Source organism: Lagopus leucura, unplaced genomic scaffold (genome assembly GCF_019238085.1).
Source record: "Lagopus leucura isolate 7727_CA_CO unplaced genomic scaffold, USGS_WTPT01 Super-Scaffold_100038, whole genome shotgun sequence".
NCBI classification, from domain to species: domain Eukaryota; kingdom Metazoa; phylum Chordata; class Aves; order Galliformes; family Phasianidae; genus Lagopus; species Lagopus leucura.
Genome location: NW_024962287.1, coordinates 3,654,376 through 3,678,282, shown reverse-complemented (window position 1 = coordinate 3,678,282; position 23,907 = coordinate 3,654,376). Strand labels below are relative to the sequence as shown.

Genomic DNA, 23,907 nt, shown 5'->3' with positions numbered 1-23,907 from the left:
CTGGGGGTGCTGGCGGCGGCCTGGCCCCCCTCGGCCCCGGCGCTCTCGGTTTCCTTCGTTCCCTGCCAGCATGGAGTTCGCCGAGCTGATCAAGACTCCCCGGGCAGACAACGCCGTCCTGCACCGGCCCTTCCACCCGACCGTGGAGGGAACGCTGTGCCTCACAGGGCACCACCTCATCTTCTCCTCTCGGCGCCAGGATAACGAGGAGGAGTTGTGGCTGCTGCACTCCAATATCGACTGCATTGAGAAAAGGTGCGGGCCTTCCCGCCTGCCTCCCTGCCCTCCTGCGCGGTTGTCTCGGGGTTCGGCGGGCTCCATTCTGGTTTCTCCAGGCTTGTTCAGCCTGCAGAAAAGAAGGCTGCGGGGTGACCTCATTGCAGCTTTCAGTACCTAAAGGGAGCCTACCAACAGGAGGGGAACCAACTGTTTGAAAGGGTTGGTAACTTCAGGACAAGGGGAAATGGTTTGAAGTTGAGTGAGGGAAGATTGAGGTTGGAGTCAGGTTCTTTCCTATGAGAGTGGTGAGGTGCTGGAACAGCTGCCCAGAGAGGCTGTGGATGCCCCGTCCATCCCTGGAGGTGTTCAAGGTTGGATGGGGCCCTGGGCAGCCTGGTTTAGCATTAAACGGGGAGGTTGGTGGCCCTGCATGTGGTGGGGGGTTGGAGCTTCATGATCCTTGAGGTCCCTTCCAACCCAAGCTATTCTGTGATTCTCCCCCCCGCTGTTGCAGGAATTATTAGCACTTAGCATTGTGATGCTTCTTGCTGGGACAGTATGGTGAAGCTGTGTTGTGGCTCTGCAGTGGCACTTTACCCTCGCCCATCTCCTTTTGTCACGGGAACTTTGGGGATTAATCTTCTCCACATTGTTTCTGTTCTGTGCTGTTTCTTCACTGTGCTTCTCTTGTTCTGTTGAGTGACAGACCCCTTTCTGGCCATAATCCTGTGCTGCTTCACTGCTGTCCTTTTGTCAGTTTGGTAATATAAATCTCCTCTGTTCTCCTCTTCTAAAGCAATCTGGAAAAATAGGTTTCCTCTCTGACAAAAGCAGGAAAGATCCAGTAGCAGTGGCTATAAAAATCAGGCTTTCTCACAATGGCTAAAGGACTTGGCACTGGTTAACTTTGTTCCTTTGGCTCTGATTTCTCCCAGTGTTTCTGAGAAATGCTGTTTCCTGGCCTGAGGGTGGAGAGGAACAGAGTGAAACCTAAGGAAATCTGCTCCCATCTGGCACTGCTCAGTCATCAAGGAGGTTTGGCCCTGTCCTCGTGGCTGCTGCTACTAAACCAGCTATAGCTCTGTCTCATAAAATGATTATGAAGAAGCTTCTGTTTCTTTTTCGTAGAATCATAGAATGGCCTGGGTTGCAAAGGCCCACAGTGCTCATCCAGTTCCAACCCCCTGCTGTGTGCAGGTCGCCAACCAGCAGCCCAGGCTGCCCAGAGCCACATCCAGCCTGGCCTTGAATGCCTGCAGGGATGGGGCATCCACAGCCTCCTTGGGCAACCTGTGCCAGTGCCTCACCACCCTCTGGGGGAAAAACTTCCTCCTCATATCCAACCTAAACCTCCTCTGTCTCACTTTAAGACCATTCCCCCTTATCCCATCCCTCTTCACCCTTATAAACAGCTGGTCCCCCTCCTGTTTATACTCCCTTCAGCTACTGGAGGGCCACAATGAGGTCTTTATGGAGCCTTTTCTTCTCTAAGGGGTTTTTGAGTTTCACCCAAAAAATACGTTGTTAATACCAAAGTAACAAGGAGTGTTAAAAGGTCTCTGGAGTGGATACTTTCCTCCCTGAGAATGGCTTTGTGTGAGTAATTGTCCATATACAAAAGGATGGGAGAGCATGTTCTTCTCAGTGCTTGAGGGAATGCAGTAAGAAGGCTCTTCAAGCCAATAAGGATTGCAGGAATCTCCTCTTTGGCACAGCCTCAGGTTATTAGTGACTACAGCCCTGACACCATGTCAGGTTTGTTGTCTCTCCTCCCACTTTCATGGTTTGTATTCTGTCTGAAAGTGTTTTCATTACTTACCAGCCCTCAGGATGCTCTTCAACTTCTGGTGGTTTTTCCTGCAACTTAATATGACCTTACAGGTCCTTTTTATGGGGTTACTGAGAAGAGAAGCAGTCTCAAGTAATCTCACATGGAGCTTTTCCTTAAAGTAACAGGGAAAGGGAGTGCTGCTCTGCTGGTTCTGCACATTGAGAGTCTGAAATTGCATGTGCTTTTTGCAGTGCTGTGCACAGAGCAGCTATGTTGGAGATGCAGAAGTACCTCAAAATGCCTCTAGTTCTTTCTTCAGCAGTACTAAAATCATAATAGGTTCTGCGTGCTGACCTTGGCACTGAAGAAATAGATGAGATCCTTTCAGCTGAAGTAATTTCTAAATTACAGGCATTTCTCATAACCCAGGTGAGGCAACCACAGCTTAGCAACAGTCTCCCTTTAGGGCAGTACAGCTCTGACCCTGTATGTATGTGTGTGCTCTGACTGAAACCTGGCCCTTCAGTTCTCTTCTGCTTCTGTTTCTTGCATCACTGCTGGAAGCGCTCTTCTGGTGAATGAGGAAACTATGCTGCTCTTCCTTAGCCTTCTGTTTTGCAAACTGATATCTATGCTGTTTCTGTGAATGCTGCTGACAACTTTAAGTGGGGGAAAAACCACTCCTTTTCTGCTCAGGCATCACCCAGCTTTCAGATACACAAGGAAGACTGGAGAGGGCGTCTGTGTGCTGTGTTTACTTTGCAGCATAGAGCTTTTCTGGTTTGCTTTGTAAATGCTTGTGATAAGAGCTTAGCTTCTGAGGTTCACAGAACAGATACCTGCAGTGCCGTGGAGCTCTCCGAAACCAAACCTGTTTGTTTAAGGGATGTAATATAGCCAGCCTGAAATGTTTTAAAAATGAAATTCTGCTCACTTGTTTCCATCTGTCCTTAAAGTTTCAGCATATCACTTTAAGGAGGCTGAGAACTTCATGGAACCATAGAAATGGTTTGGGTTGGAAGGAACCTTTAAGATCACCCAGTTCCAACCCCCTGCTATAGGCAGGGATACCTCCCTCTAGACTAGGGTTGCTCACAGCCCCATCCAACCTGGCCCTGAATGCTTCCAGTCTTATCAGACCAGAAGGTGCCCCTTCTTTTGTATTTTAAAGCAAAGTTGGGATGAAAGTCTTCTCCATCCTGTAATGCCACACCACACAGATGAAATAAAGCAGAGTCCAGCTTGAAAGCTACCGAATGTATATACACTTTGGAAGGATGATAGTGCATGTGTTGTACAGGAATTACTGCTAATGGCATTTTGTCTTGTGGGAGAAGCTGTAATACTTCCTCACGTTCTGAAAAGGCTCTTTCTTCATGTCTTGCTCTAGGTTTCTGGGCTCAGTGGGAACCATCATTATAAAATGCAAAGATCTGCGAATTATTCAGCTGGATATTCCTGGAATGGAGGAGTGTCTGAACATTGCTAGCTCTATTGAGGTAAGAATTTATAATGGTAAGCATGGATTTTCAGACCTCTGCTTTAGCTCTTCTCAAGTAAGGGGATAACAGGACGTGTCCTACGTGACATTTCTTTATTGTGCTGTTAAACATCATGGCTTGCACAAGGTTACTATGCAGGCAAATCCCCTATTATGGTTAGATGATTATCAGCTTTCTTGTGATACTTGGCTATATGACTGCTAAACTACCCTCCAGGTGACTGTATTTCAAGCTTGGCAGCTGTGTACTTTTGGATCACTTAAGTTTATTAAGCTTTCATCACCAGTATTAGAGAAAAAACATACAGAAAGTGGTGTTTTAGAGGAAAATGTTTGAATCTTAGCCACGTGTTTATTCCTCTCACCCACACAGGCACTTTCTACGTTGGATTCTGTCACTCTTATGTACCCGTTCTTCTACCGGCCCATGTTTGAAATTGTTGAAGATGGATGGAGTGCTTTTCTGCCCGAGAAAGAGTTTGAAGTCCTCAACTCAGTGGTAAGTTGAATTTAAAGGCTTGCACAGGCACTCGGGTATACTTGTACAAGTAGTTCTTGAATACAGCTTGGAGAAGAGAAGGCTCTGGGGGGACCTCATTGTGACCTTCCAGTACTTGAAGGGAATATAAACAGGAGGGGGAACGGCTGTTTGTGAGGGTGGATGGTGATGGGACAAGGGGAATGGTTTTAAACTGAGACAGGGGAGGTTTAGGTTGGATATGAGGAGGAAGTTTTTCCCCCAGAAGGTGGTGAGGCACTGGAACAGGTTGCCCAAGGAGGCTGTGGATGCCCCATCCCTGCAGGCATTCAAGGCCAGGCTGGATGTGGCTCTGGGCAGCCTGGGCTGCTGGTTGGTGACCTGCACACAGCAGGGGGTTGGAACTGGATGAGCATTGTGCTCCTTTGCAACCCAGGCCATTCTATGATTCTATGAAGAGTTTTCCTCCTATAGTGTCTGGTCTGAAAATCTGATTCTAATAGCTGTCCAGTGCCTGGATAGGAAAGGAGTGTTGTTCCAGTATTCTCTCTGAATATCAGGCATTTCTGTTTCTGCTAAATATTACCATCTGGTGTACAGATTTCATTGTACAAATGGAGTTCTGAGGCTCATGTAAACGCTGCCTGGGAAGACAGACATCTTCTGTCCTTTGGAGATGGCTGCTTCGTTGTAAGAATTAATTCAGGATCTCTGGCATGGTTTTGCTTGAGTTAATTTTGCATCTGGAGAAGGGTGAATCTTTGTCAACCTCTTACCTGAAACAAGACATCTTTAAACAAGTAAATCTACAAATGAATCTTTAAAAATTAGTACAAATTTCTTAGCTTTGAGGTTGATATATCGATGCTCAATTCCAAATACTCTTTGCTCTAGCTTATGCTGGAGAAATACTGGGAGGGTTCAGAGGAGAGGATTTCTAGTTGCATTCTTCCAGGTGCTATGAACACATGTTGATGTTATTTTGGTACCTGAGGGGTAGCAACTGTTCACAGATTCTCTGAATATCCCAGATTGGAAGGGACCTCAAGGATCATGAAGCTCCAACCCCCTGCCACACGCAGGGCCACCAACCTCCACATTTCAGAGCAGCCCAGGCTGCCCAGGGCCCCATCCAACCTGGCCTTGAACACCTCCAGGGATGGACGGGGCATCCACAGCCTCTCTGGGCAGCTGTTCCAGCACCTCACCACTCTCTCTGTAAAGAACTTCCCCTGACATCCAACCTAAATCTCTCCTCCCTCAACTTAAAACCATTTCCCCTTGTCCTGCTGTTATCTACCCTTTCAGAGAGTTGATTCCCCTCCTGTTTGTAGGCTCCCTTTAGGTACTGAAGGCTGCAATGAGGTCACCCCGCAGCCTTCTCTTCTCCAGGCTGAACAAGCCCAGCTCCCTCAGCCTGTGTTCATTGGGGAGGTGCTCCAGCCCTCAATTCTTGTGGAATTTCACATTGAATCTCTTCATTTTAGGATGCTGAGTTTGATGCAGTGGGAGATGGCTGCACCCTGTCTGTTTTAACAGTGCCTTGGGTTAGCCTCTCTGCTCCAAGTCTGTTTCACATTGTGTGCTTGCTGCATCATCTTGGCTTTCTGAGCCTACATCCATTAGTACAACATCAAAGAATATTGATTTAGTTTTTTTTATCTGCAGTCCAGCTTGTCTGCAGGATTTGTTGCTTCCTGTTTGAGTAATAACTGGATCTGATTAGCTTGGCTGGATTCCTGTGGTGAGATCACTAGGAAATTAAGGGAGTTCAGGGATCTTTCTTTTTTTAGTCTCATAATTAGAGTACTGTCACTTGTCCTAGCTTTACCTGCTGTCAGAAGTCATGCAAGCTGATCTGTTACAATAACCAGCACCACAGCTTTTGTTTTAATCGCAGTTGGGTGAATCAAGCATATAATCAGAACACTCTCCTGTTGGGAGGCTAAGAAGCAGATGTCCAGCCCAGCAGAGGAAACATGCAGGCATTTCAGTGGGAATCAAAAGGAAGGGAACAGAAGCAGGTCCTGTGTGATGGGAGGATGTGTGAGAGCAGGAAGGCAGCAGCAGGAGACCTCAGAGCTCAGTGAGAGGATGCTTTCCTTTTTATGAGTATTTGAAAACCTTTTTAGATTTGAGGCATTGGCTCACTGCTGACTTCTGAATGTTCCAGCACAGAGATGCAGCTGCTAACACACACCTATTGGTATACTGTTTTTTCTTATAGAGAGGTAAAAGTGCTCGGATAACTTCTTTTGTGGATCTCTCAGCTTTCTGAACATATGCTTCTTGGAAGGCTTATATTTAAAAACCTCATTACTTTGTAGTGCTGTGTCTCAATGGCAATGATTCATTCCTTTCAAAGAAGTATTTCTAATAGTTGTTGATTAATTCTTGGCTTTTAACCCCAAACTTTGTCATTTCTTTCCATTTTTTAAAGAAATGGAGACAAAAGCCATGTTCAGTTGACTTGCTTTCCCTAAACAACAGGCAAATACTGTTGAGCAAACACTTCTTGTTCTGTAAGTAAGCTTCTGTGAGAGATTACAACAAGTGACCAATTGTTTTTTTTTCTGTTAAGTCAAAAGAATGGAATTAAGGAGGTTGTTTCCTCTCTTTTATGTTATCCATCTGTATGTGTGGTGCCTTCCCTTCCTCTGTATGGCAGCACCTGATCAGCCATGCTAGTTCTAACAGTGCATTCAACAATTGTCTGTTGCAGGACAGTTTTAAAGCTCTGAGTCACTTGAAATGGCAAAGTATACAAGTTAGAATTTAAAAAAGATGACATAATATGTTGCCTTTTTTTTTTACTGTGATATTTTGCTGTGTAATAACAGTCTATTTATCTTGACTGATGTTGTTCTCCCAACACTGAGACTTGCCTGTGTGGTTCCTGATGCTTTGGTCTGATGGAATCTCTCATAGAATCATATGATTCACCTAGCATTGCTTCCAGACCTTGACAGACAGCACTCCCCATTCTAGCTCAGGTTTGGGATTTGGGAGGCTGTTCCTCTGCCACGCATTCTTGCCTTCAATCCACAAAGGATTTCATTTGATCTGAAGAAAACGGAGCGATTTACTAATTTGAGTGTGCTGTCATTTGTTGGGGAATGTTGCAGAATGTGGTATTTATTTTCTAAGGAATGATCTCCAGCACAGGGCAGCAGGATTCTCATCAAGCACTGACCCCATGAGCAGCTATTCTGCTACACCCAACAAATGGACAAAGTAGTTCAGCTGAGAATTAGTCAGAGAAGTATTGGGCTGATGCTTTGTATAAATGTCACAGGAGCAGAGCAGGAAGTCCAGAGTGCTTGCAGGCTCTGCTGTGCTGTCAGATCACAGAATCATGGAATGGCCAGGGTTGGAAGGGACCTCAGGGATCATGAAGCTCCAACCCCCCTGCCACATGCAGGGCCACCAACCTCCCTGTTTAATACCAGCCCAGGCTGCCCAGGGCCCCATCCAACCTGGCCTTGAACATCTCCAAGGATGGGGCATCCACAACCTCTCTAAGCAGCCTGTTCCAGTAACTCACCACTCTCTGGGTAAAGAATTTCCCCCTGATGTCCGACCTCAATCTTCCTTCCCTCTTAAAACCATTTCCCCTTGTCCTGCAGTTATCAACCCTTTCAGAGAGTTGATTCCCCTCCTGTTTGTAGGCTCCCTTTAGGTACTGAAAGGCTGCAATGAGGTCACCCCACAGCCTTCTTTTCTGCAAGCTGAACAAGCCCAGCTCCCTCAGCCTGTCCTCATAGGGGAGGTGCTCCAGTCCCCTGGTCATCCTCGTGGCCCTCCTCTGGACCCTCTCCAACAGCTCCCTGTCTTTTTTGTACTGCGGGCTCCACACTTGGACACAGTATTCCAGATGGGGCTTCACAGATGAGACTCTAGAGAGAAATGTGTGAGGGGAGTCGAGGGCAGTGAGTGGCTGAATGGGATTAGAATACCCAACTGGATTTTTCCAATTGGCTGAGTGATCAGAGGAGAGTTCATAGATGGAGATGGACAGGGGCTTCCCTTCTGCTCACTTGTAGAACTGCAGCATATTGTGAACTGTATCTCTGAAAATGCAGCTTCCTCTTAAAGTTAAATGAAAAAGCCCTGAAAAGTTGGTACATGAACGATGTAATCAACACAAGAGTATGTCATTGTCACCAAATTGGGTTCTTTTTTTCCTTAGTGACTGTAGAAAAGAGCTTAGAATCACAAGGTTGGAAATGACCTATAAGATCATCCAGTCCAACCGTCTCCCCATCACCATTGCCACCACCAGCACTAAACCATATCACGCAGCACGTCGTCCAGGCGCCTCTTGAACGCTGCCAGGGACGGCGACTCCACCACCTCCCTGGGCAGCCATTGCAGTGCCTGACCACCCTCTGAGAGAAAAAGTTCTTCCTTATGTCCAACCTAAACCTCCTGTGATACAACTTGTGCCCATTGCCCTGTGTCCTGCTCATTGCCTGGGAGAAGAGGCCAAATCCCCCTTTGCCACAACCTCCCTTCAGGAGGTTGTACAATGCAATGAGGTCTTCCCTGAGCCTCCTCTTCTCCAGGCTGAACAATCCCAGCTCCCTCAGCCACTCCTCATAAGACTTGTGCTCCAGACCCCTCACCAGTTTTGTTGCCCTTCTCTGCAGACGCTCCAGGACCTCAACATCTTTCCTGCAGTGAGGAGCCCAAAACTGAACACAGTACTTGAGGTGCAGCCTCACCAGTGCTGAGTACAGGGGATGATCACCTCCCTGCTCCTGCTGGCCACACCATTTCTAATGCAGGCCAGGATGCCGTTGGCCCTCTTGGCCACCTGGGCACACTGTTGGCTCATGTTCAGCTGAGCATCAACCAACACCCCCAGGTCCTTCTCTTCTTCACACTCATCCGCAAGCCTGTAATGCTGCATGGGGTTGTTGTGGCCAAAGTGCAGAACCCGACACTTGGCCTTGTTGAACCTCATCCCATTCACCTCAGCCCAGTGGTCCAGCCTGTCTAAATCCCTCTGTAGGGCCTCCCTGCCCTCAGGCAGATCCACACCACCTCCCAGCTTGGTGTCATCTGCAAACTTACTGAGGGTGCACTCAATGCCCTCATCTAGGTCATCAATAAAGATATTAAACAAGATGGGCCCCAGTACCGAGCCCTGGGGGACACCACTTGAAACAGGTCTCCAGCTGGACTTCATTCACCACAACCCGCTGGGCACGGCCCTCAGCCAGTTCCTTACCCAAAGAAGGGTAGACCTGTCCAGGCCACGGGCAGCCAGTTTCCCCAGAAGAAGCCTGTGAGAGACTGTGTCAAAGGCTTTGCTGAAGTCTAGGTAGACTACATCAGCAGCCTTTCCCTCATCTACCAGACTGGTCACCCAGTCGTAGAAGGAGATGAGGTTGGTCAAGCACGACCTGCCTTTCACACACCCATGCTGGCTGGGCCTGATCCCCTGGACACCATGCACATGCCGTGCAATCTCATCCAAGATGATTTGCTCCATAACTTTCCCTGGTACCAAGGTCAGGCTAACAGGCCTGTAGTTCCCCGGATCCTCCTTACAGCCCTTCTTGAAGATGGGAGTCACATCAGCAAGCCTCCAATCCTCTGGGACCTCACCAGTTAACCAGGAGCACTGATAGATGGCAGAGAGGGGCTCAGCAATCACCCCCACCAGCTCCCTCAGCACCCGAGGGTGCAGCCCATCCAGTCCCATGGACTTGTGACAGTCCAGATGGAGGAGAAGCTCTAAAGCTCTTAGGATCCTGGACAGCTTTTATTTACCGTCCTGGAGTTTATTATGGGTAACTGAATTTTCTGGCTCACTTTGCATCAGTGTAGATTTTACTTCTGTCAGACAAGGATCAATCTTGGCATCTGTTGTTACCCTTCCCATCTCTGCACAAACTGTTGCAGGGCTTGCAGCCATCTGCCTGTTCCTGGTAGGGACTCCTATTGCTGCTTTGCAGGGTTCTTCTAGCTCCATGTAGGCTTCTAGTGCTCTTCTAAGTCTTATTAGCAGAGCCCAAATTACTTCATATTCTTTTGTTGCCAGTGACCTCTTCTAGCAATGATAAGCTTTTGGGAGGAAGGATAACTATTGCTCTAGCCTTCCAGTAACATTTGAAAGTTGCTATCTCTAAAAAGTACTGAGACAAACAAAGTAGAAATGTGAGAATCTCGCACTAACACTGACTACCTTTCTTCCTTTGGAGTCTTCTCTTCCCTTTTTGTGCTCATTCCATAATCCTTTGCACTTCCAGCCTTAAGTGGAATTTGGTTTTGAGGCTTCTTCAAGCACAGATCCCTTGATGGGATAAGTTCATGCTGGAGTAAGCTTTGACAGCTCTGCAGGGGGTAACTGGATCTCTGCAGAAGTAGCCATGCTGCAGAAGGCAAATAGTGCTAATTGCTGCCATTCTCCTCTTCCTTGCCATATAGATTACAACTGGATAACATAACAGTATCTGTCTTGTGTTATAAATGGTGAGGAGAGGCAGTTGTGGACAGAGTGAAGTTACCAGTGGAGATAAATCAGGTTGCTGCTTTCGCTCCCTGTCATGCTGGGGATATCAGTGACAGCCAGTCTCTCCGAAAGTGTACTGCAGAGTTTTGATTCTGCCTTCCCTGCATCCTATGTGACAGTAAAATATTTGTCAGTTCCTTTCTATGTCCATGCATATTATTTTCCATTGTAAATAAGTTGTGGATGGTCATCTCAAATGTGCTGTAATTTGACACAGGCACCCCAACGAGCTCTAAAAACATCCTTTTTGATGCACCAAAAGCATGAGCTGTCACTGGTCAGCCTCTCATATGCAATCAAGGCATTTTTCATCTCTTCCTGTGATGCGTTTGCCAGAGGCAGTTTAACTTTGGCATCTGGGAAAGACTTTACTCCTTAGTGTAGATATTCAAAGAAGCTGTCTTGAGCTAAATGAACTGAACCCAGTTAGCAGTTGCTGTCCTTGATAATACACACAGTTGCATTTTCCAGCATCTTTCTTAGTCTGCCTCCAAAAGACAGTTTTGCTGCCCCTTGGGCCCCGCATCCCTCGCATTGTATCTGTTGATGATGAAGCCATGTCATGGATTGGATCAGCTTGTTCATCTGGTGGGAATGCCTCCTTGCAAGGAAACACTTCTAAATTGATCCAGTGAGTGGGGCAAGAAGCTTTGTATGACTGGGTGTCAGTCAGGAGGTGTAAGGCAAGAGGTAGCGTGCCTGTGGAGAGAAGCTAAGAGGACGAGAGACCTCCTGCTCAGAGCTGACCTTCCTGAAGGCATTCAAGGCCAGGCTGGATGTGGCTCTGGGTAGCCTGATCTAATGGCTGGGGGCCCTGCACGTAGCGGGGGGGGTTGCAATTAGATGATCTTTGAGGCCTTTTTCAACCCAGGCCATTCTATGATTCTATGAATCAGTTTTCTTCATATGATCACAGATAGAAAGTCTGCCTCTAGTCAAAGCCTGCAACGCTTTGCTGTCCTAGGATGGTGTCAGTGCTGGGCTGAGCATGCAGGCTGGGTTTGTCCAAGGCTTCAGGTAGGGCAGCATCCAGCCTGGACTTCAATGAGAGCCTCTCATCAGTGAGACCACTTGTTGACCTTTGATTTTACCTGAAATGGAGCCAACTGTCGTGTGTGACCCGAGGTATCTGATAGCCCACGTGTTCTGCCAGCTGCTTGTTGGAAATAGCACTGGCTGAATGCTGGCAGCCTGCAGGTTCTTGCACAAGCAGTGGGCTGCTGGGAGCTGGACAGTTATGTAATAGGAGTTCACTTTGTGCTCAGATGCTGGGGTGGTTCTAGGAAGTGCTTTTGGAGAAGGAGCTGTAGGGCTTTACATAAAGCAGAGCCCAGACTAAAGGTGTGAAATGGCAATTTTAACCTCAAAGCAGCTTCATCACCTGAAATGGGTGAACGTTTTTACCTTTCTTGGCCTTCTTTGCCCTGTGGGCAGCAGAGAACTGAAGTGTTAGCAGCTCCAGTCTCAGCACAGTTATAGGTTTGAGTATATGTTACTTGTACCTTATTTTTTTTTAATTGAAATCCATGGTTACAATGGTGTTTATACATTCCTGTTCTGAGGTCACTCTGGGAGTGAGATGCTGTACTGTCTCTCTAAGACTGAATTTGCCTGCTTAGTAACTTAGACCATAGTGTGTACTGCAGGTATGTTTCTTGCTGTGCCTGTGAAATAATTCAAAGCCACAACCACATATTTCTGACCACATGGGTGAATTTTGTGCTGTTTGAGGATATGGAAAAACTAAATCAGGAGCTGTTGTTGAACAAATTGCACCCCTCAAGAAGCACAGTCATCTCAGTGCTTCGCAGGCAGCAGAAGAGATGACCAGCATGCTGGGGTAATGAGCTTCTGGGGGCTGCTGCAGCATGGTTGCAAACAGCATCAGGAGGTTGGGGTTTTTTGGGGGAGGAAAGGATCAGTCAGCAATTCTATAAGTGGATGCTAGAAGGGCTGTAGGCAGGGTTATACCTTCTGTATCTGATGTGGAAGCTCCTTTTCCTTAGTAAGCCTTACTGTAGGAATAACAACCTGTGTGTTCTGACCCAATGCCTGTATGTGCTCATCTCTTCCAGACAGATCAATGGCGTCTCAGCTACATCAATAAGGACTTCTCCATCTGCCCTTCCTACCCTCCAGTGGTTATTGTCCCCAAATCCATCGATGATGAAACACTTCAGAAGGTTGCAGCGTATCGCCATGGCGGTCGCTTCCCGGTCCTCAGCTATTATCATAAGAAGAATGGCATGGTAAGCTGCATTTGGTTAGTTGCTCGTACCTGATAGAGGTATATAAACCTGCTCAGATCTCGTCAGCCTTCTTTAATGACAAACAACTTGTGCTCTAGACTTAATGCAGTTCATGAGTCGTTCTCTCATATTATTTTCCAACTTATTTTTAAGCTTCGAAACTGCTTCTGGGTGATGGAATGAGTAATCTCCATCTTAGAAGTAGCTATTAATATGCTTGTTGGGGCACATACATGGCATGAGCTTGTCTCATCTTGCCCTTAGCGCTGTGAGCTTGTAAAGCCATAATTGGCACCCTAACTTGCTTTATCTGCCAAGAGGCTTCGTACTGAAAGGATGGCAGAAACCACATTGTCCTGTCTCTGGGTGATGGCTGCCTTCCTCACAGTGGAATCGTGGTGACAGCGAGTGTGCATGGAGCCAGCACTGCTTCTGCTGTGTAACTGTTGGTTGAGTGATCAGAACAATCTGTTCTCCAAGCCTTTCAGTATAATGTGTTTCAGGAGCAGCAAAATCCTGCTATTGCTCAGACTCCAGGAACTGATGTGTTATAATTAAATGTACTTTATGAAATCATTGAGTAATTCTCTGTATTTTGCTGATGTACTCAGTTCATAGAATGTTGGGGTGCCCAGCTTGCATCCTTGATCCAGGTTCCTGGGTCAGATGCTGTGTTCTTACTTCCCATGGACAAGGTTTGTAAGGACACCTAATCTAATCCTGCACTACTCTACTTTTGTGGTTGGTTTTTTTTTGCCTCCAATTTCCTAAGTCATACACTCAGCTCTTTCTCTGCTTGGATGAAACCTGTTGAAGGAAGACTTGTTCAGTCACCCGTCTGAATTGTTCATGTTTCAGGTGTGAGGAGTGTAACAGCATTTGTCTCAGTGCGTGAACTTGTGACAGTAATGCTGTCTGTCGTGTTGCTCTCTTGGCTTTGGGCTCTCAGTGCAGCTGGGGGTGCTGACTGGCTGCCCTCACCTCTTAAATGCTTCAGCTGTTGGCATGCAGCAGAACTCTAGTTTGAAAGGCAATTATGAAAGAAAAATCTCAGCTAATAGATCTGTAGAACCAGGGCTTACTCGTGCAGCTGCTGAGTAGAACTATTCCTAACTTACCTGCATCTTTAGCAGCTGGATGACTCGAGTGACACACAGATTTGGAAAGAGACTTTAAAAATGATGATCCTAAAAACATTGGTTTGTGAAGGAATCGTCAGCAGGAGTTTGTGAAGATGGCCCTGCAATAATAATTAAAGGGATTAGGTCTCTGAGGAGTCTAACGTAAGAGGTGCTCTGCCAAATGATTGCATGACTTTTGAATAAGCTCAGCCTCTGCACTTGAAAGAATGGAAGATTCAGGACAAGGGGAAACAGGAGAAACAGAGAAATGTGTGGTAGTGTTTTTGTGCATCAAACAGTGCAGACAAGCACATTTTTCTGATTGTCCTGATGTTGTGGATCAAACTTGAAGCAAATATAAGAAGTGCAGTGGGATGAGGGGTCTGTTTGAATCATGGAATGGCCTGGGTTGCAAAGGCCCACAGTGCTCATCCAGTTCCAACCCCCTGCTGTGTGCAGGTCACCAACCAGCAGCCCAGGCTGCCCAGAGCCACATCCAGCCTGGCCTTGAATGCCTGCAGGGATGGGGCATCCACAGCCTCCTTGGACAACCTGTTTCCAGTGCCTCACCACCCTCTGGGGGAAAAACTTCCTCCTAAGATCCAACCTAAATCCCCCCTGTCTCAGTTTAAAACCATTCCCCCTTATCCTATCACCATCCACCCTCATAAACAGCTGCTCCCCCTCCTGTTTATAGGCTCTTCTCAAATATTGGAAGGACACCACAGAAAAACTGCAGATCCAGGAGTGCTCCATTTGCATTTTCCTCTCTGAGCAGATACGTAAGAAGCTCCTAAAGGTTGAGAGCCTTAAGACTCTTGTTTCCTAATTTGGGATTACTTGTCTCCACAGGTCATGATGCGAAGCAGCCAGCCTCTGACAGGTACAAATGGGAGACGCTGTAAAGAAGATGAGAAACTTGTTAATGCCACTCTTCGTCCTGGGAAGCGTGGGTACATCATTGACACGAGGTCCCTGAATGCTGCCCAGCAGGCCAGGGCCAAAGGAGGAGGCTTTGAACAAGAAGTGTATTATCCCCAGTGGAGGAGGATTCACAGGTGCATTGAGAGGTGGGTGAGATCACACAGGCCCTCTTTTGCACTGGGCTTTGTAGGGTTGTGTTGGCAGAGCCATGCCAGCTCCATGGAATAATTGTCTTCTGTAAGACATGGCTGTGCATCTTGATTGTTGTCAGTAAGGTTGCATTCTAGCAAAATGAAGGTTTTTGGCTTTGGAGAGCTGTGCTGAGTTGCTTGTTTTGAACAGTTTGCTGCAGTTGCAGGTTTCAGATATTTTGCAATCTCCCTGTGCCATCTATGTTTCTGATCATCCATAGTTGCAATCCAGCTTTCCTCTTTGCAGTGCACAGGAATGAAGAAGTCCTTTGCTAGAGAACTGCTACAGGTGAGGACTTGAGCGTGGCTGTCACAACTTTGTATCCAGTACTTTTCTCTGGAAATTTAATATTTTATTGGCTATGTGGAGACAAGTTACTGGAGTAAACAGACCTTTGATCTGACTTTGTTCAACTGCTCCTAAGCCTTGGTTTTGGGGAGACTTTCTATATGGGCATGCAGTAATGTTGCTGGATCTGTTGGAAGTCAGTTACTCTTCTTCCTTGCTGTGTAGGCCAGATTCTGAGGAGCTAATAGGATTTTCTTATCCTCTACTTTGAACTATTAAGTTTTGCTTCTCAAAACTGTGTGGAATTGAGCTTGACGTTGGTTACTTTGCAGGTAGATGGTAGGCATCAGGTTTATTCATTCCTCTCTCTGCATTTCTTGTAAGGTTTTTTAAGCTTTTTGAGGTCTGGTCTACTGGCTGCATCCTTTGTTACCCTGAGCACGTGCTGGAGTCAGTGTGAAGTGACATCTGATCCATTTGTAGTTTGATGGCATGTTGTGACGTAGGGCCAGAGAAGCAGCTCACTTTACCACTGCGTGCAGAATGCCAGCTTTCCAGATCTTGAGGATGCACTACAACAACTGCAAAAGTGAAACAAAATGCATTCCCTCTCCCTGTCCTTTTCACCTTCTACCTTATTAACTTAGCCAAACTCATCTTCGTGTGGTCCCACATTGCGAAGCTGAGTCTGGCTTAGAGTTGTGAGTTGCAGTGGGACTTATGTGATGAATGGCTTTTGGGTTACTTATTGCAGCTCTGCAGGTTAAAGCAGCTAGGATAATAGGAAACAAAACACTTGAAGCTTGGCTCATGCTTGCTAATGTCCATGCCAGACTGCAGCAACACGTGTATTTGGTAACAAGGCTGCTGAAGCACTTTGCATATAAAGTGTAGGTATGGCTGAATGCAGGCAGAGCTCGGATCTGAGCTCTGTTGTAATACCCCACAAAGCAATTTGTTTTGAAATGGAAGAGACAACTTCTGTCCAGACAGTGGTGTTCTGCTGGCAACTAGCCACAGCTCTGGATTCCTGGTGAAAGCAGGCTCTGAATAACGACATGGCATCTCTGGGGTCATCCTTCCTCATGTAACTGCATAACTCTCAGTGCTTCATTTTGGTATCAGTAATTCTGAGATCAATGTGTGTCTTGTCTGTTTTTCTGCATTACTGCTAATATTTTCAATATTTTGCTCTTCCCAAAGGTTTAATATTCTGCAGGAAAGCCTCATCAAACTCGTAGAAGCTTGCAATGACCAGTCACACAACATGGACCGCTGGCTCAGTAAACTGGAAGCTTCCAACTGGATGACTTACATCAAGGAGATACTCACTGCAGCTTGCCTAGCTGCTCAGTGTATTGATAGGTAAAGCTTTTCATTTCTTATTCAGAGAGCCTAAGGTTTCTCATTCACCGGTTAGAAGAATTGTTAAATACATTTATTTCCTGTTTAGGTATTAAGCATTTTTTCAACTGGAAGCTTCCAGTACCCCAGGTCACTTTCAGGCTGCTTCTAGGAGAAATGGATTGCTTTATTATTCCCCTGGGAATTGGTCCATTGCAAAGAGCTCTCAACCTTTATCCCCATAGTCTATCTGAGCAATCTTGCTCATTCATTATAAGTGTTTGTGACCTCTTCTAACCTAATGTTTCTTTAATAAATGCTCCTAACTTGACTAACTTGTCCTCAAGCTTGAGAGAGAAGCTTAATGTCAGGTGTCAGGATTTAAAACCAAATGTAGGGGTGTAAATGCAGTCTTTTTGTGGCCCTGGAAGGAGAAGGCCTTTCTCAAGGCTGAAGAACCCCTTGCGTTTCGTAGCAGCTTGGGAACATTACACAGTTACACAAGCAAAGCTGAAATGCAGCCTCATTGGTAGAATAGCATTACTGCATTGAAATATGAGCTACTGTGCCTTCTAAAAGCGCTGATGGTATCTGTTTAGTTATAGGCTGTGCCAGGAAAGGATGGCTCTCAAATCAATGGCTTTATCTGTAATTCTTTCCCCTTGTGTACATTCAGAAAAATCAGTGATGAAACTCCTCTGGCTTCTTGGGAGAGCAGACGGTTTTGTCATTTTTAACCTCTCCTTTTTTCTGTTTGCCTGGAGTTCTGACGTGCCAGCACCAATCTGATGCCTTGCCTGCCTCGCTTGGAGGCTGGTGATGGCAGCTGAGCTGATAAAAGTGGCTCAGTTATGTTGGCTCCAGGGAGGGAATGGCTGGAACATCTTTCTGGGGCAGAAGAGATGAAATGTAAAACTGTTATCCCCATGTGCTCCACTTTGATGAGAGCATAGGCTTGGTGATTGACTTCTGCAGTTGTGCTTGGCAGTGAAGGGGCCTCTGCCTCTGTCTGGGGGAGGAGCAGAGAAAATATCTGAAGATCATCTGAACTGTTGAAGCACTGGGTTTATTTTAGGTTTAGGACTGTAAACAAAGATGTTGCAATGTTTAAGGTATGGATTTATTACTGCTTTTCAATTCAGAAACATCTATCTGCAGGGTTCCTTGCTTCTCAGATGGAGCTGTTTTACCCAAGCTTTGCTGCTATACTTGGGTATCTGCAGAGAAACAAGTACAGCCTGCCATGAATCTCCTTTCTATGTAATGATGCTAGCAGAATTGAGACATCAGTTCAAGGCCTGGGAGGAGTTAAGGGGTATAAGTGCCATTTAATACCATCCAGTCTTTCCTTCATGAGTACTTAAATTTGGTTCTGGAAGTATATCCAAATATGGCCTGGGATGGAGGAAGAGGGGAGGGAATCAGATGTCCTGGGGTGTGGGTCATGTGAGCCCCTAGCAGTGTGCAAGACCTTGCTGTCCCAGACTGCCACATGTTTTGCTCCTCATGTTCTGCTGCTTCACTTGTGCTGGCTGGTGAGCAGGAAGCCTTTGTTCTTGGCTCTTAGACAAGCTTTCTTGCTCAGGACAAACAATTTGTCTCCCTTTCTGGAGACCAAGCTCTGTCTTTCTTCCTTCTTTCTCCTGAACTGGCTTGCTTCTCTTTCAGGAAACACCAGTTAAGGTGCAGGTGTGAGCAAGAATCTCACAGTACTGTTTTACAGAACACTTGGGAAGATGATCCATCTTCAGAGGGTATGGGAGCATTTCAGAGTACTTAGCAAAACCAGAAATGATGAGCAAAGTCTAATGTGTTGGCATCCACTGGGGTGTGTTTATGGGATGTGTTCTGCACATTCATACTGTTATTCCCTTCCATCTTTCTCACAGGGAAGGTGCATCAGTGTTGGTTCATGGGACTGAAGGAACTGATTCAACACTCCAGGTAACTTCTCTGGCACAGATTATCTTGGATCCAGACTGCAGGACCATACAAGGCTTTGAATCTCTTCTTGTCAGGGAGTGGCTACAGGTAAGTCCTGGTGGATAAAATGTCAATCTGTTCTCTTGGCATTTGCATTGGGAAATGGCCTGAGAGGCAGTAAACAGGTTACACCTTGGTGTACATGTGTGAACAAACAGTCCTTGTCTGAAGAAGCAGAATCACAGAATTGCCAGGATTGGAAGGGACCTCAAGGATCATGAAGCTCCAACCTCCCTGCCACAGACAGGGCCACCAACCTCCACATCTCATACCAGCCCAGGCTGCCCAGGGCCCCATCCAACCTGACCTTGAACGCCTCCAGGGATGGACGGGGCATCCACAGCCTCTCTGGGCAGCTGTTCCAGCACCTCACCACCCTCATAATAAAGAACTTCCCCCTGACATCCAACCTAAATCTTCCCTCCCTCAAATTAAAACCATTTCCCCTCGTCCTGCTGTTATCTACCCTTTCAGAGAGTTGATTCCCCTCCTGTTTGTAGGCTCCCTTTAGGTACTGAAAGGCTGCAATGAGGTCACCCCGCAGCCTTCTTTTCTCCAGGCTGAACAAGCCCAGCTCCCTCAGCCTGTCTTCACTGGGGAGCTGCTCCAGCCCCCTGATCATCTTTGTGGTTCCTCTGCACCCTCTCCAACAGCTCCCTGTCTTTCTTGTACTGGGGGCTCCAGACCTGGACACAGTACTTCAGATGAGGCCTCACAAGAGCAGAGTAGAGGGGGACAATCACCTCCCTGTCCCTGCTAGCCACCCCTCTGCTGATGGAGCCCAGGACACCATTTGCTTTCCGAGCAGCAAGAGCGCACTGCTGGCTCATGTTAAGCTTTTCATCCATCAGGACCCCCAGCTCCTTCCCCACAGGGCTGCTCTCAAGGACCGCTCCTTCCAGTCTGTACGGATGCCTGGGATTCCTCCAGCCCAAGTGCCAAACTCTGCACTTTGCTGTGTTGAACCTCATCAGGTTCACCCAGGCCCACCTTTCCAGCCTCTCGAGGTCCATCTGCATGGCATCCCTTCCTTCCACGATGTCAACCGCACCACTCAGCTTGGTGTCGTCAGCAAACTTTCTGAGGATGCACTCGATTCCATAGTTGATGTTATTGATGAAGATGTTACAGAGCACCGGTCCCAAGACAGAGCCCTGGGGGACGCTGCTCATTACCAGCCTCCACCTGGACACAGAGCCATTGATGACCACCCTCTGTCTGCAGCCCTTTCTGCCAGTTTCTTATCCCTCAAGTGGTCCACCCATCAAATCCACATCCCTCCAATTTGGAGATAAGGATGTGGTGGGGGACCGTGTCAAAGGCCTTGCCCAAGTCCAGGTAAGTGACATCAGTCGCCTTTCCCTTGTCCACCGATGCCGTCACTCCATCACTGAAGGCCACCAGATTGGTTAAGCATGACCTTCCCCTGGTGAAGCCATGCCAGCTGTCTCAGATCACACGCTCATCCCTCATATGATCAAGCATGTCATCCAGGAGGATCTGTTCCATCATCTTCCCAGGCACAGAGATGAGACTCACTGGCCTGTAGTTCCCCAAGTCCTCCTTGCTCCCTTTCTTGTAAATGGGAGTGATGTCACCCTTCCTCCAGTCACCCAGGATCTCACCTGACAGCCACGACTTTTCAAATGTGATGGAGAGCAGCTCGGCAACCACCTCAGCCAGCTCCTTCAGAACCCTGGGATGCAGCCATCCAGCCCATAGACCTGTACGCATTCAGTCTCATGAGGTGGTCTCGGACTTGTTCTGCCCTTACAGTGGGGGGGATTTACTGCCCTGGTCCCCACCCAGAGGTTTAGGGATGCAGGGCTCAGGGACGTGAGAAATACTGGAATCCTGGCCACCAGTGAAGACCGAGGCAAAGAACTCATTCAGTACCTCAGCCATTTCTTCATCCATTGAAGCCGGTTCTCCCTTTACATTTACCAAAGGAGGCACACGAGCTTTGACCTGCCTCTTCTGGCCAATGTACCTGTAGAAAGTCTTCCTATTTACAAGGGTGGATAGTGATAGGACAAGGGGGAATGGTCTTAAGCTGAGACAGGGGAGGTTTAGGTTAGATATGAGGAGGAAGTTTTTCCCCCAGAGGGTGGTGAGGCACTGGCACAGGTTGCCCAAGGAGGCTGTGGATGCCCCATCCCTGCAGGCATTCAAGGCCAGGCTGGATGTGGCTCTGGGCAGCCTGGGCTGCTGGTTGGCGACCTGCACACAGCAGGGGGTTGGAACTGGATGAGCATTATGAGCCTTTTCAGCCCAAGCCATTCTGTGATTCTGTGGTACTCGCATTCCGTTGCTCTTTGTGATGCTCTGATTTTTCCTTATAGGCTGGTCACCCTTTTCAGCAGCGCTGCGCCCAATCAGCCTACTCAAATAGCAAGCAGAAATTGGAGGCCCCAGTGTTTCTTCTCTTTTTGGACTGTGTATGGCAAATCCTCCATCAGTTTCCTTGCTCTTTTGAATTCAATGAACACTTCCTTGTTACACTCTTTGAGCACGCCTATGCTTCACAATTTGGGACTTTCCTGGGAAACAATGAAAACGAAAGGTTGGTGAGATTGCTTGCTCTGAACCCCTTAAATATCAGGTTGTGTCTGGTAAAAATGTTGCTTGATTTGGAAAAAAGTGAGGGTGATGGTTTGTTCTTTCTGGACACAGGTGAGTTTCTCTTGTTGCTGTTGCATGGTGTGCTGCAGTGCTAGGGGGCTTCTCCTTCTCTCAGGCACTTGAGCAGGCCAACATTCAGCACTGAATCCTGCTCAGCTTCTGATGCTGTGCTGTACCAGTGGGGCAGCTCTGGGCATGCACTGAGCAGCACTACTGGAGTTCAGGAGGGGTAGGAGCCCCACAGGACAGTTGGCAGCTGCCAGTGGTTTCATTTCCTGTTTTTATCTTAAACCTGTCTGTTTTCAGGCCTCCTGAGTCCAGTAAAACCATGCCTGAAGACCTCTGAAGGAACAGAGGGAAGAAATAGTGCTGATCGTACACATAAATACAAATACAAATAAAGGCGGGGTGAAGCCTTTCGAAACCTCTCAGCCCTGAAAGTAACCTTTGCTTAGAAGAGATTCCTGTCTTCTGCAGGGCTGCTGAACTGGTCAGACTGCACAACTAAGTCGGGTTTAAAGCCAATCAAATGAAATTTGAAAGAATATGAATGTTAGGTGTAATAACCTCTGCCATGTCTGAGTACATCCACCTGTGATCGCAAGCATGTTTGAAGTCCAGTGTTAAGGTTGTGCTGCCTGAAGTATTCGTGGGGATGGCAAACATCCCAGGGGTGACAGCTCAACAGGATGAGATCTGCTAGAATCCCATGACTAGAAACCCTTGTTTAACTCTAGGTGGTGGGTTTGACCCAGGAAAAGATGTTTCTTTCTGTGCTCTGATGCTTCCTGCCACCAGAGGGATCTAATGGGCCATATCCATTGCACTAATTCTGCCTTAAGCCCAACACCTGGAATTGCACTTGATGTTGACCTACCATCGTTCCTCATGACTCAATCTTAACAAGACTGAGTCCTTTTCAAAATTGGCAGGCAAACTGTTTTTGGGGTAGGTGACTGACATCTGGAAAGAAGAAGGCAGCTAACTTCCACCCAAATTGGCAATGACAAAGAAGAGCTGGGGAGACAGCATTTGAGTAAACTGCTTTTAGGTTTCTACCAAGCTGGTGCCGTGCTGATGAGTGGTACTGAAGGGATGAGCTTGAATTGTTGATCCATTACTTTGTCTGAGCTAGTAGTACATGGGAAAGCCTGTGGCACTCTAATCTGACAAAGCAAAATGAGTTGTCTTCTTGTGGATCAAGCCCTGGGCAACCTGATCTATGTGTGTCCCTATTCACTACAGGAGAGTTAACTAGATGACCTTTAAAGATCCCTTCTAACTCTAAGGATTCTGTGATTCTTAGTTTAAAACTGAAAGCTAATTTGGTCCTTTGGGTTTGCTAGGTCTAAACTGAAGCTGCAGCAGAAGACTATGTCCCTGTGGTCCTGGGTGAACCAGCCTGAAGAGCTGAAAAATTTCCAGAATCCTCTTTTTGAGGCCAACAGCCTTGTCATCTGGCCCTCTGTGGCCCCACAGAGCCTGCAGCTCTGGGAAGGTAAACCAAGCTCATATGTATTTTGTGGCTACTAGTGAAGCATCTGCTTCTGTTGTCTCTGCTCCATGCTTAGTCTGTCTCAGCTGTTAACGTTCTCACTCCCTTTGAAATCTGTTCCAAAATATGTTTGGAACGTAGTTTACCCAGAAGCATAATGCTGCCTCATGAGGTTTAGCAACATGCTAGTTTTTGGCAGGGGTCACACTGGACCTTCTCAGTACCATTTAACTTGTTAGCACAGTATCTTTGCAGTGATGCAGCCTTATCTATGGCAAGTTCTGTAAGCCCCAGACTTTCTTTATTCTGCATGAGCAAGACCTTTTCCTCTTTTATCCTGGCCAATAGGTGGATAATCTGTGCACTACGTCATCTGTTGAAGAAACTTTCTCTGACCTATGGGTAGTGAGGCACTGGCACAGGTTGCCCAAGGAGGCTGTGGATGCCCCATCCTTGCAGGCATTCAAGGCCAGGCTGGATGTGGCTCTGGGCAGCCTGGGCTGCTGGTTGGAGACCCTGCATGTGGCAGGGGGTTGGAACTGGATGAGCACTGTGGGCCTTTGCAACCCAGGTCATTCTATGATTCTGTGTCTGCTAAAAAGTTAACGACAATGAAGTAAGCAGGCTGTTGTGGCAGGCCAGAGACTGAACATGGACATTTTAGTATGAGAAAAAAAGGAAGGCAAATTTTTTAACCTTAATAGAATGATGAACATATAGCAGGTTCAGTATTGCTAAGTGCTATTTAGGGAAGAGAGTAAGAAAAAATATGTCAACTATATGCATGTTACTTGAGAGCTGATTGAATGTGAATAGCAGTTCCACCTCTGACTACAAGAAATCCTTGTGACTTTTTCTGTCTCTGGGCTTTCAGGTATATTCCTGCGATGGAACAGGCCTTCCAGATACCTAGATGAAGCCGAGGAAGAAATGAAGAGGATTATAGACTACAACAGGTTTCTTCAGGACAAGGTTAATTCAATGAGGAAGCAGATAATGCAGACAGAAACGGAGGACAGGATGGACAAGGTGGACAAGGTGGACGAGGTGGACAAGGTGGATGAGGTGGACAAGGTGGATGAGGTGGACAAGGTGGACGAGGTGGACGAGGTGGACAAGGTGGACAAGGTGGATGAGGTGGATGAGGTGGATGAGGTGGATGAGGTGGATGAGGTAGACGAGGTGCAGGAGAACCCATGA

At 47.1% G+C, this 23,907-nt stretch overlaps 1 protein-coding gene across 1 annotated transcript; it reads left to right on the top strand.

Moving 5' to 3' along the window:
* Positions 1 to 23,907, top strand: MTMR9 (myotubularin related protein 9). Its single transcript, XM_042883481.1, has 10 exons — positions 1 to 255; positions 3,381 to 3,489; positions 3,865 to 3,990; positions 12,565 to 12,738; positions 14,712 to 14,929; positions 16,467 to 16,628; positions 18,497 to 18,638; positions 20,933 to 21,153; positions 22,559 to 22,710; positions 23,582 to 23,907. The coding sequence occupies exons 1-10, from the start codon at positions 71 to 73 to the stop codon at positions 23,905 to 23,907; spliced, it is 1,815 nt and encodes a 604-aa protein (XP_042739415.1). The 5' UTR covers positions 1 to 70.

Coding starts and splice junctions, on each gene's coding strand:
- MTMR9 (XM_042883481.1), top strand. CDS start 71: ATGGAGTTCGCCGAGCTGATCAAGACTCCCCGGGCAGACAACGCCGTC. Junction 14,930..16,466: donor ATTCACAGGTGCATTGAGAG/GTGGGTGAGATC, acceptor CTCTTCCCAAAG/GTTTAATATTCTGCAGGAAA. Junction 16,629..18,496: donor GCTGCTCAGTGTATTGATAG/GTAAAGCTTTTC, acceptor TCTTTCTCACAG/GGAAGGTGCATCAGTGTTGG.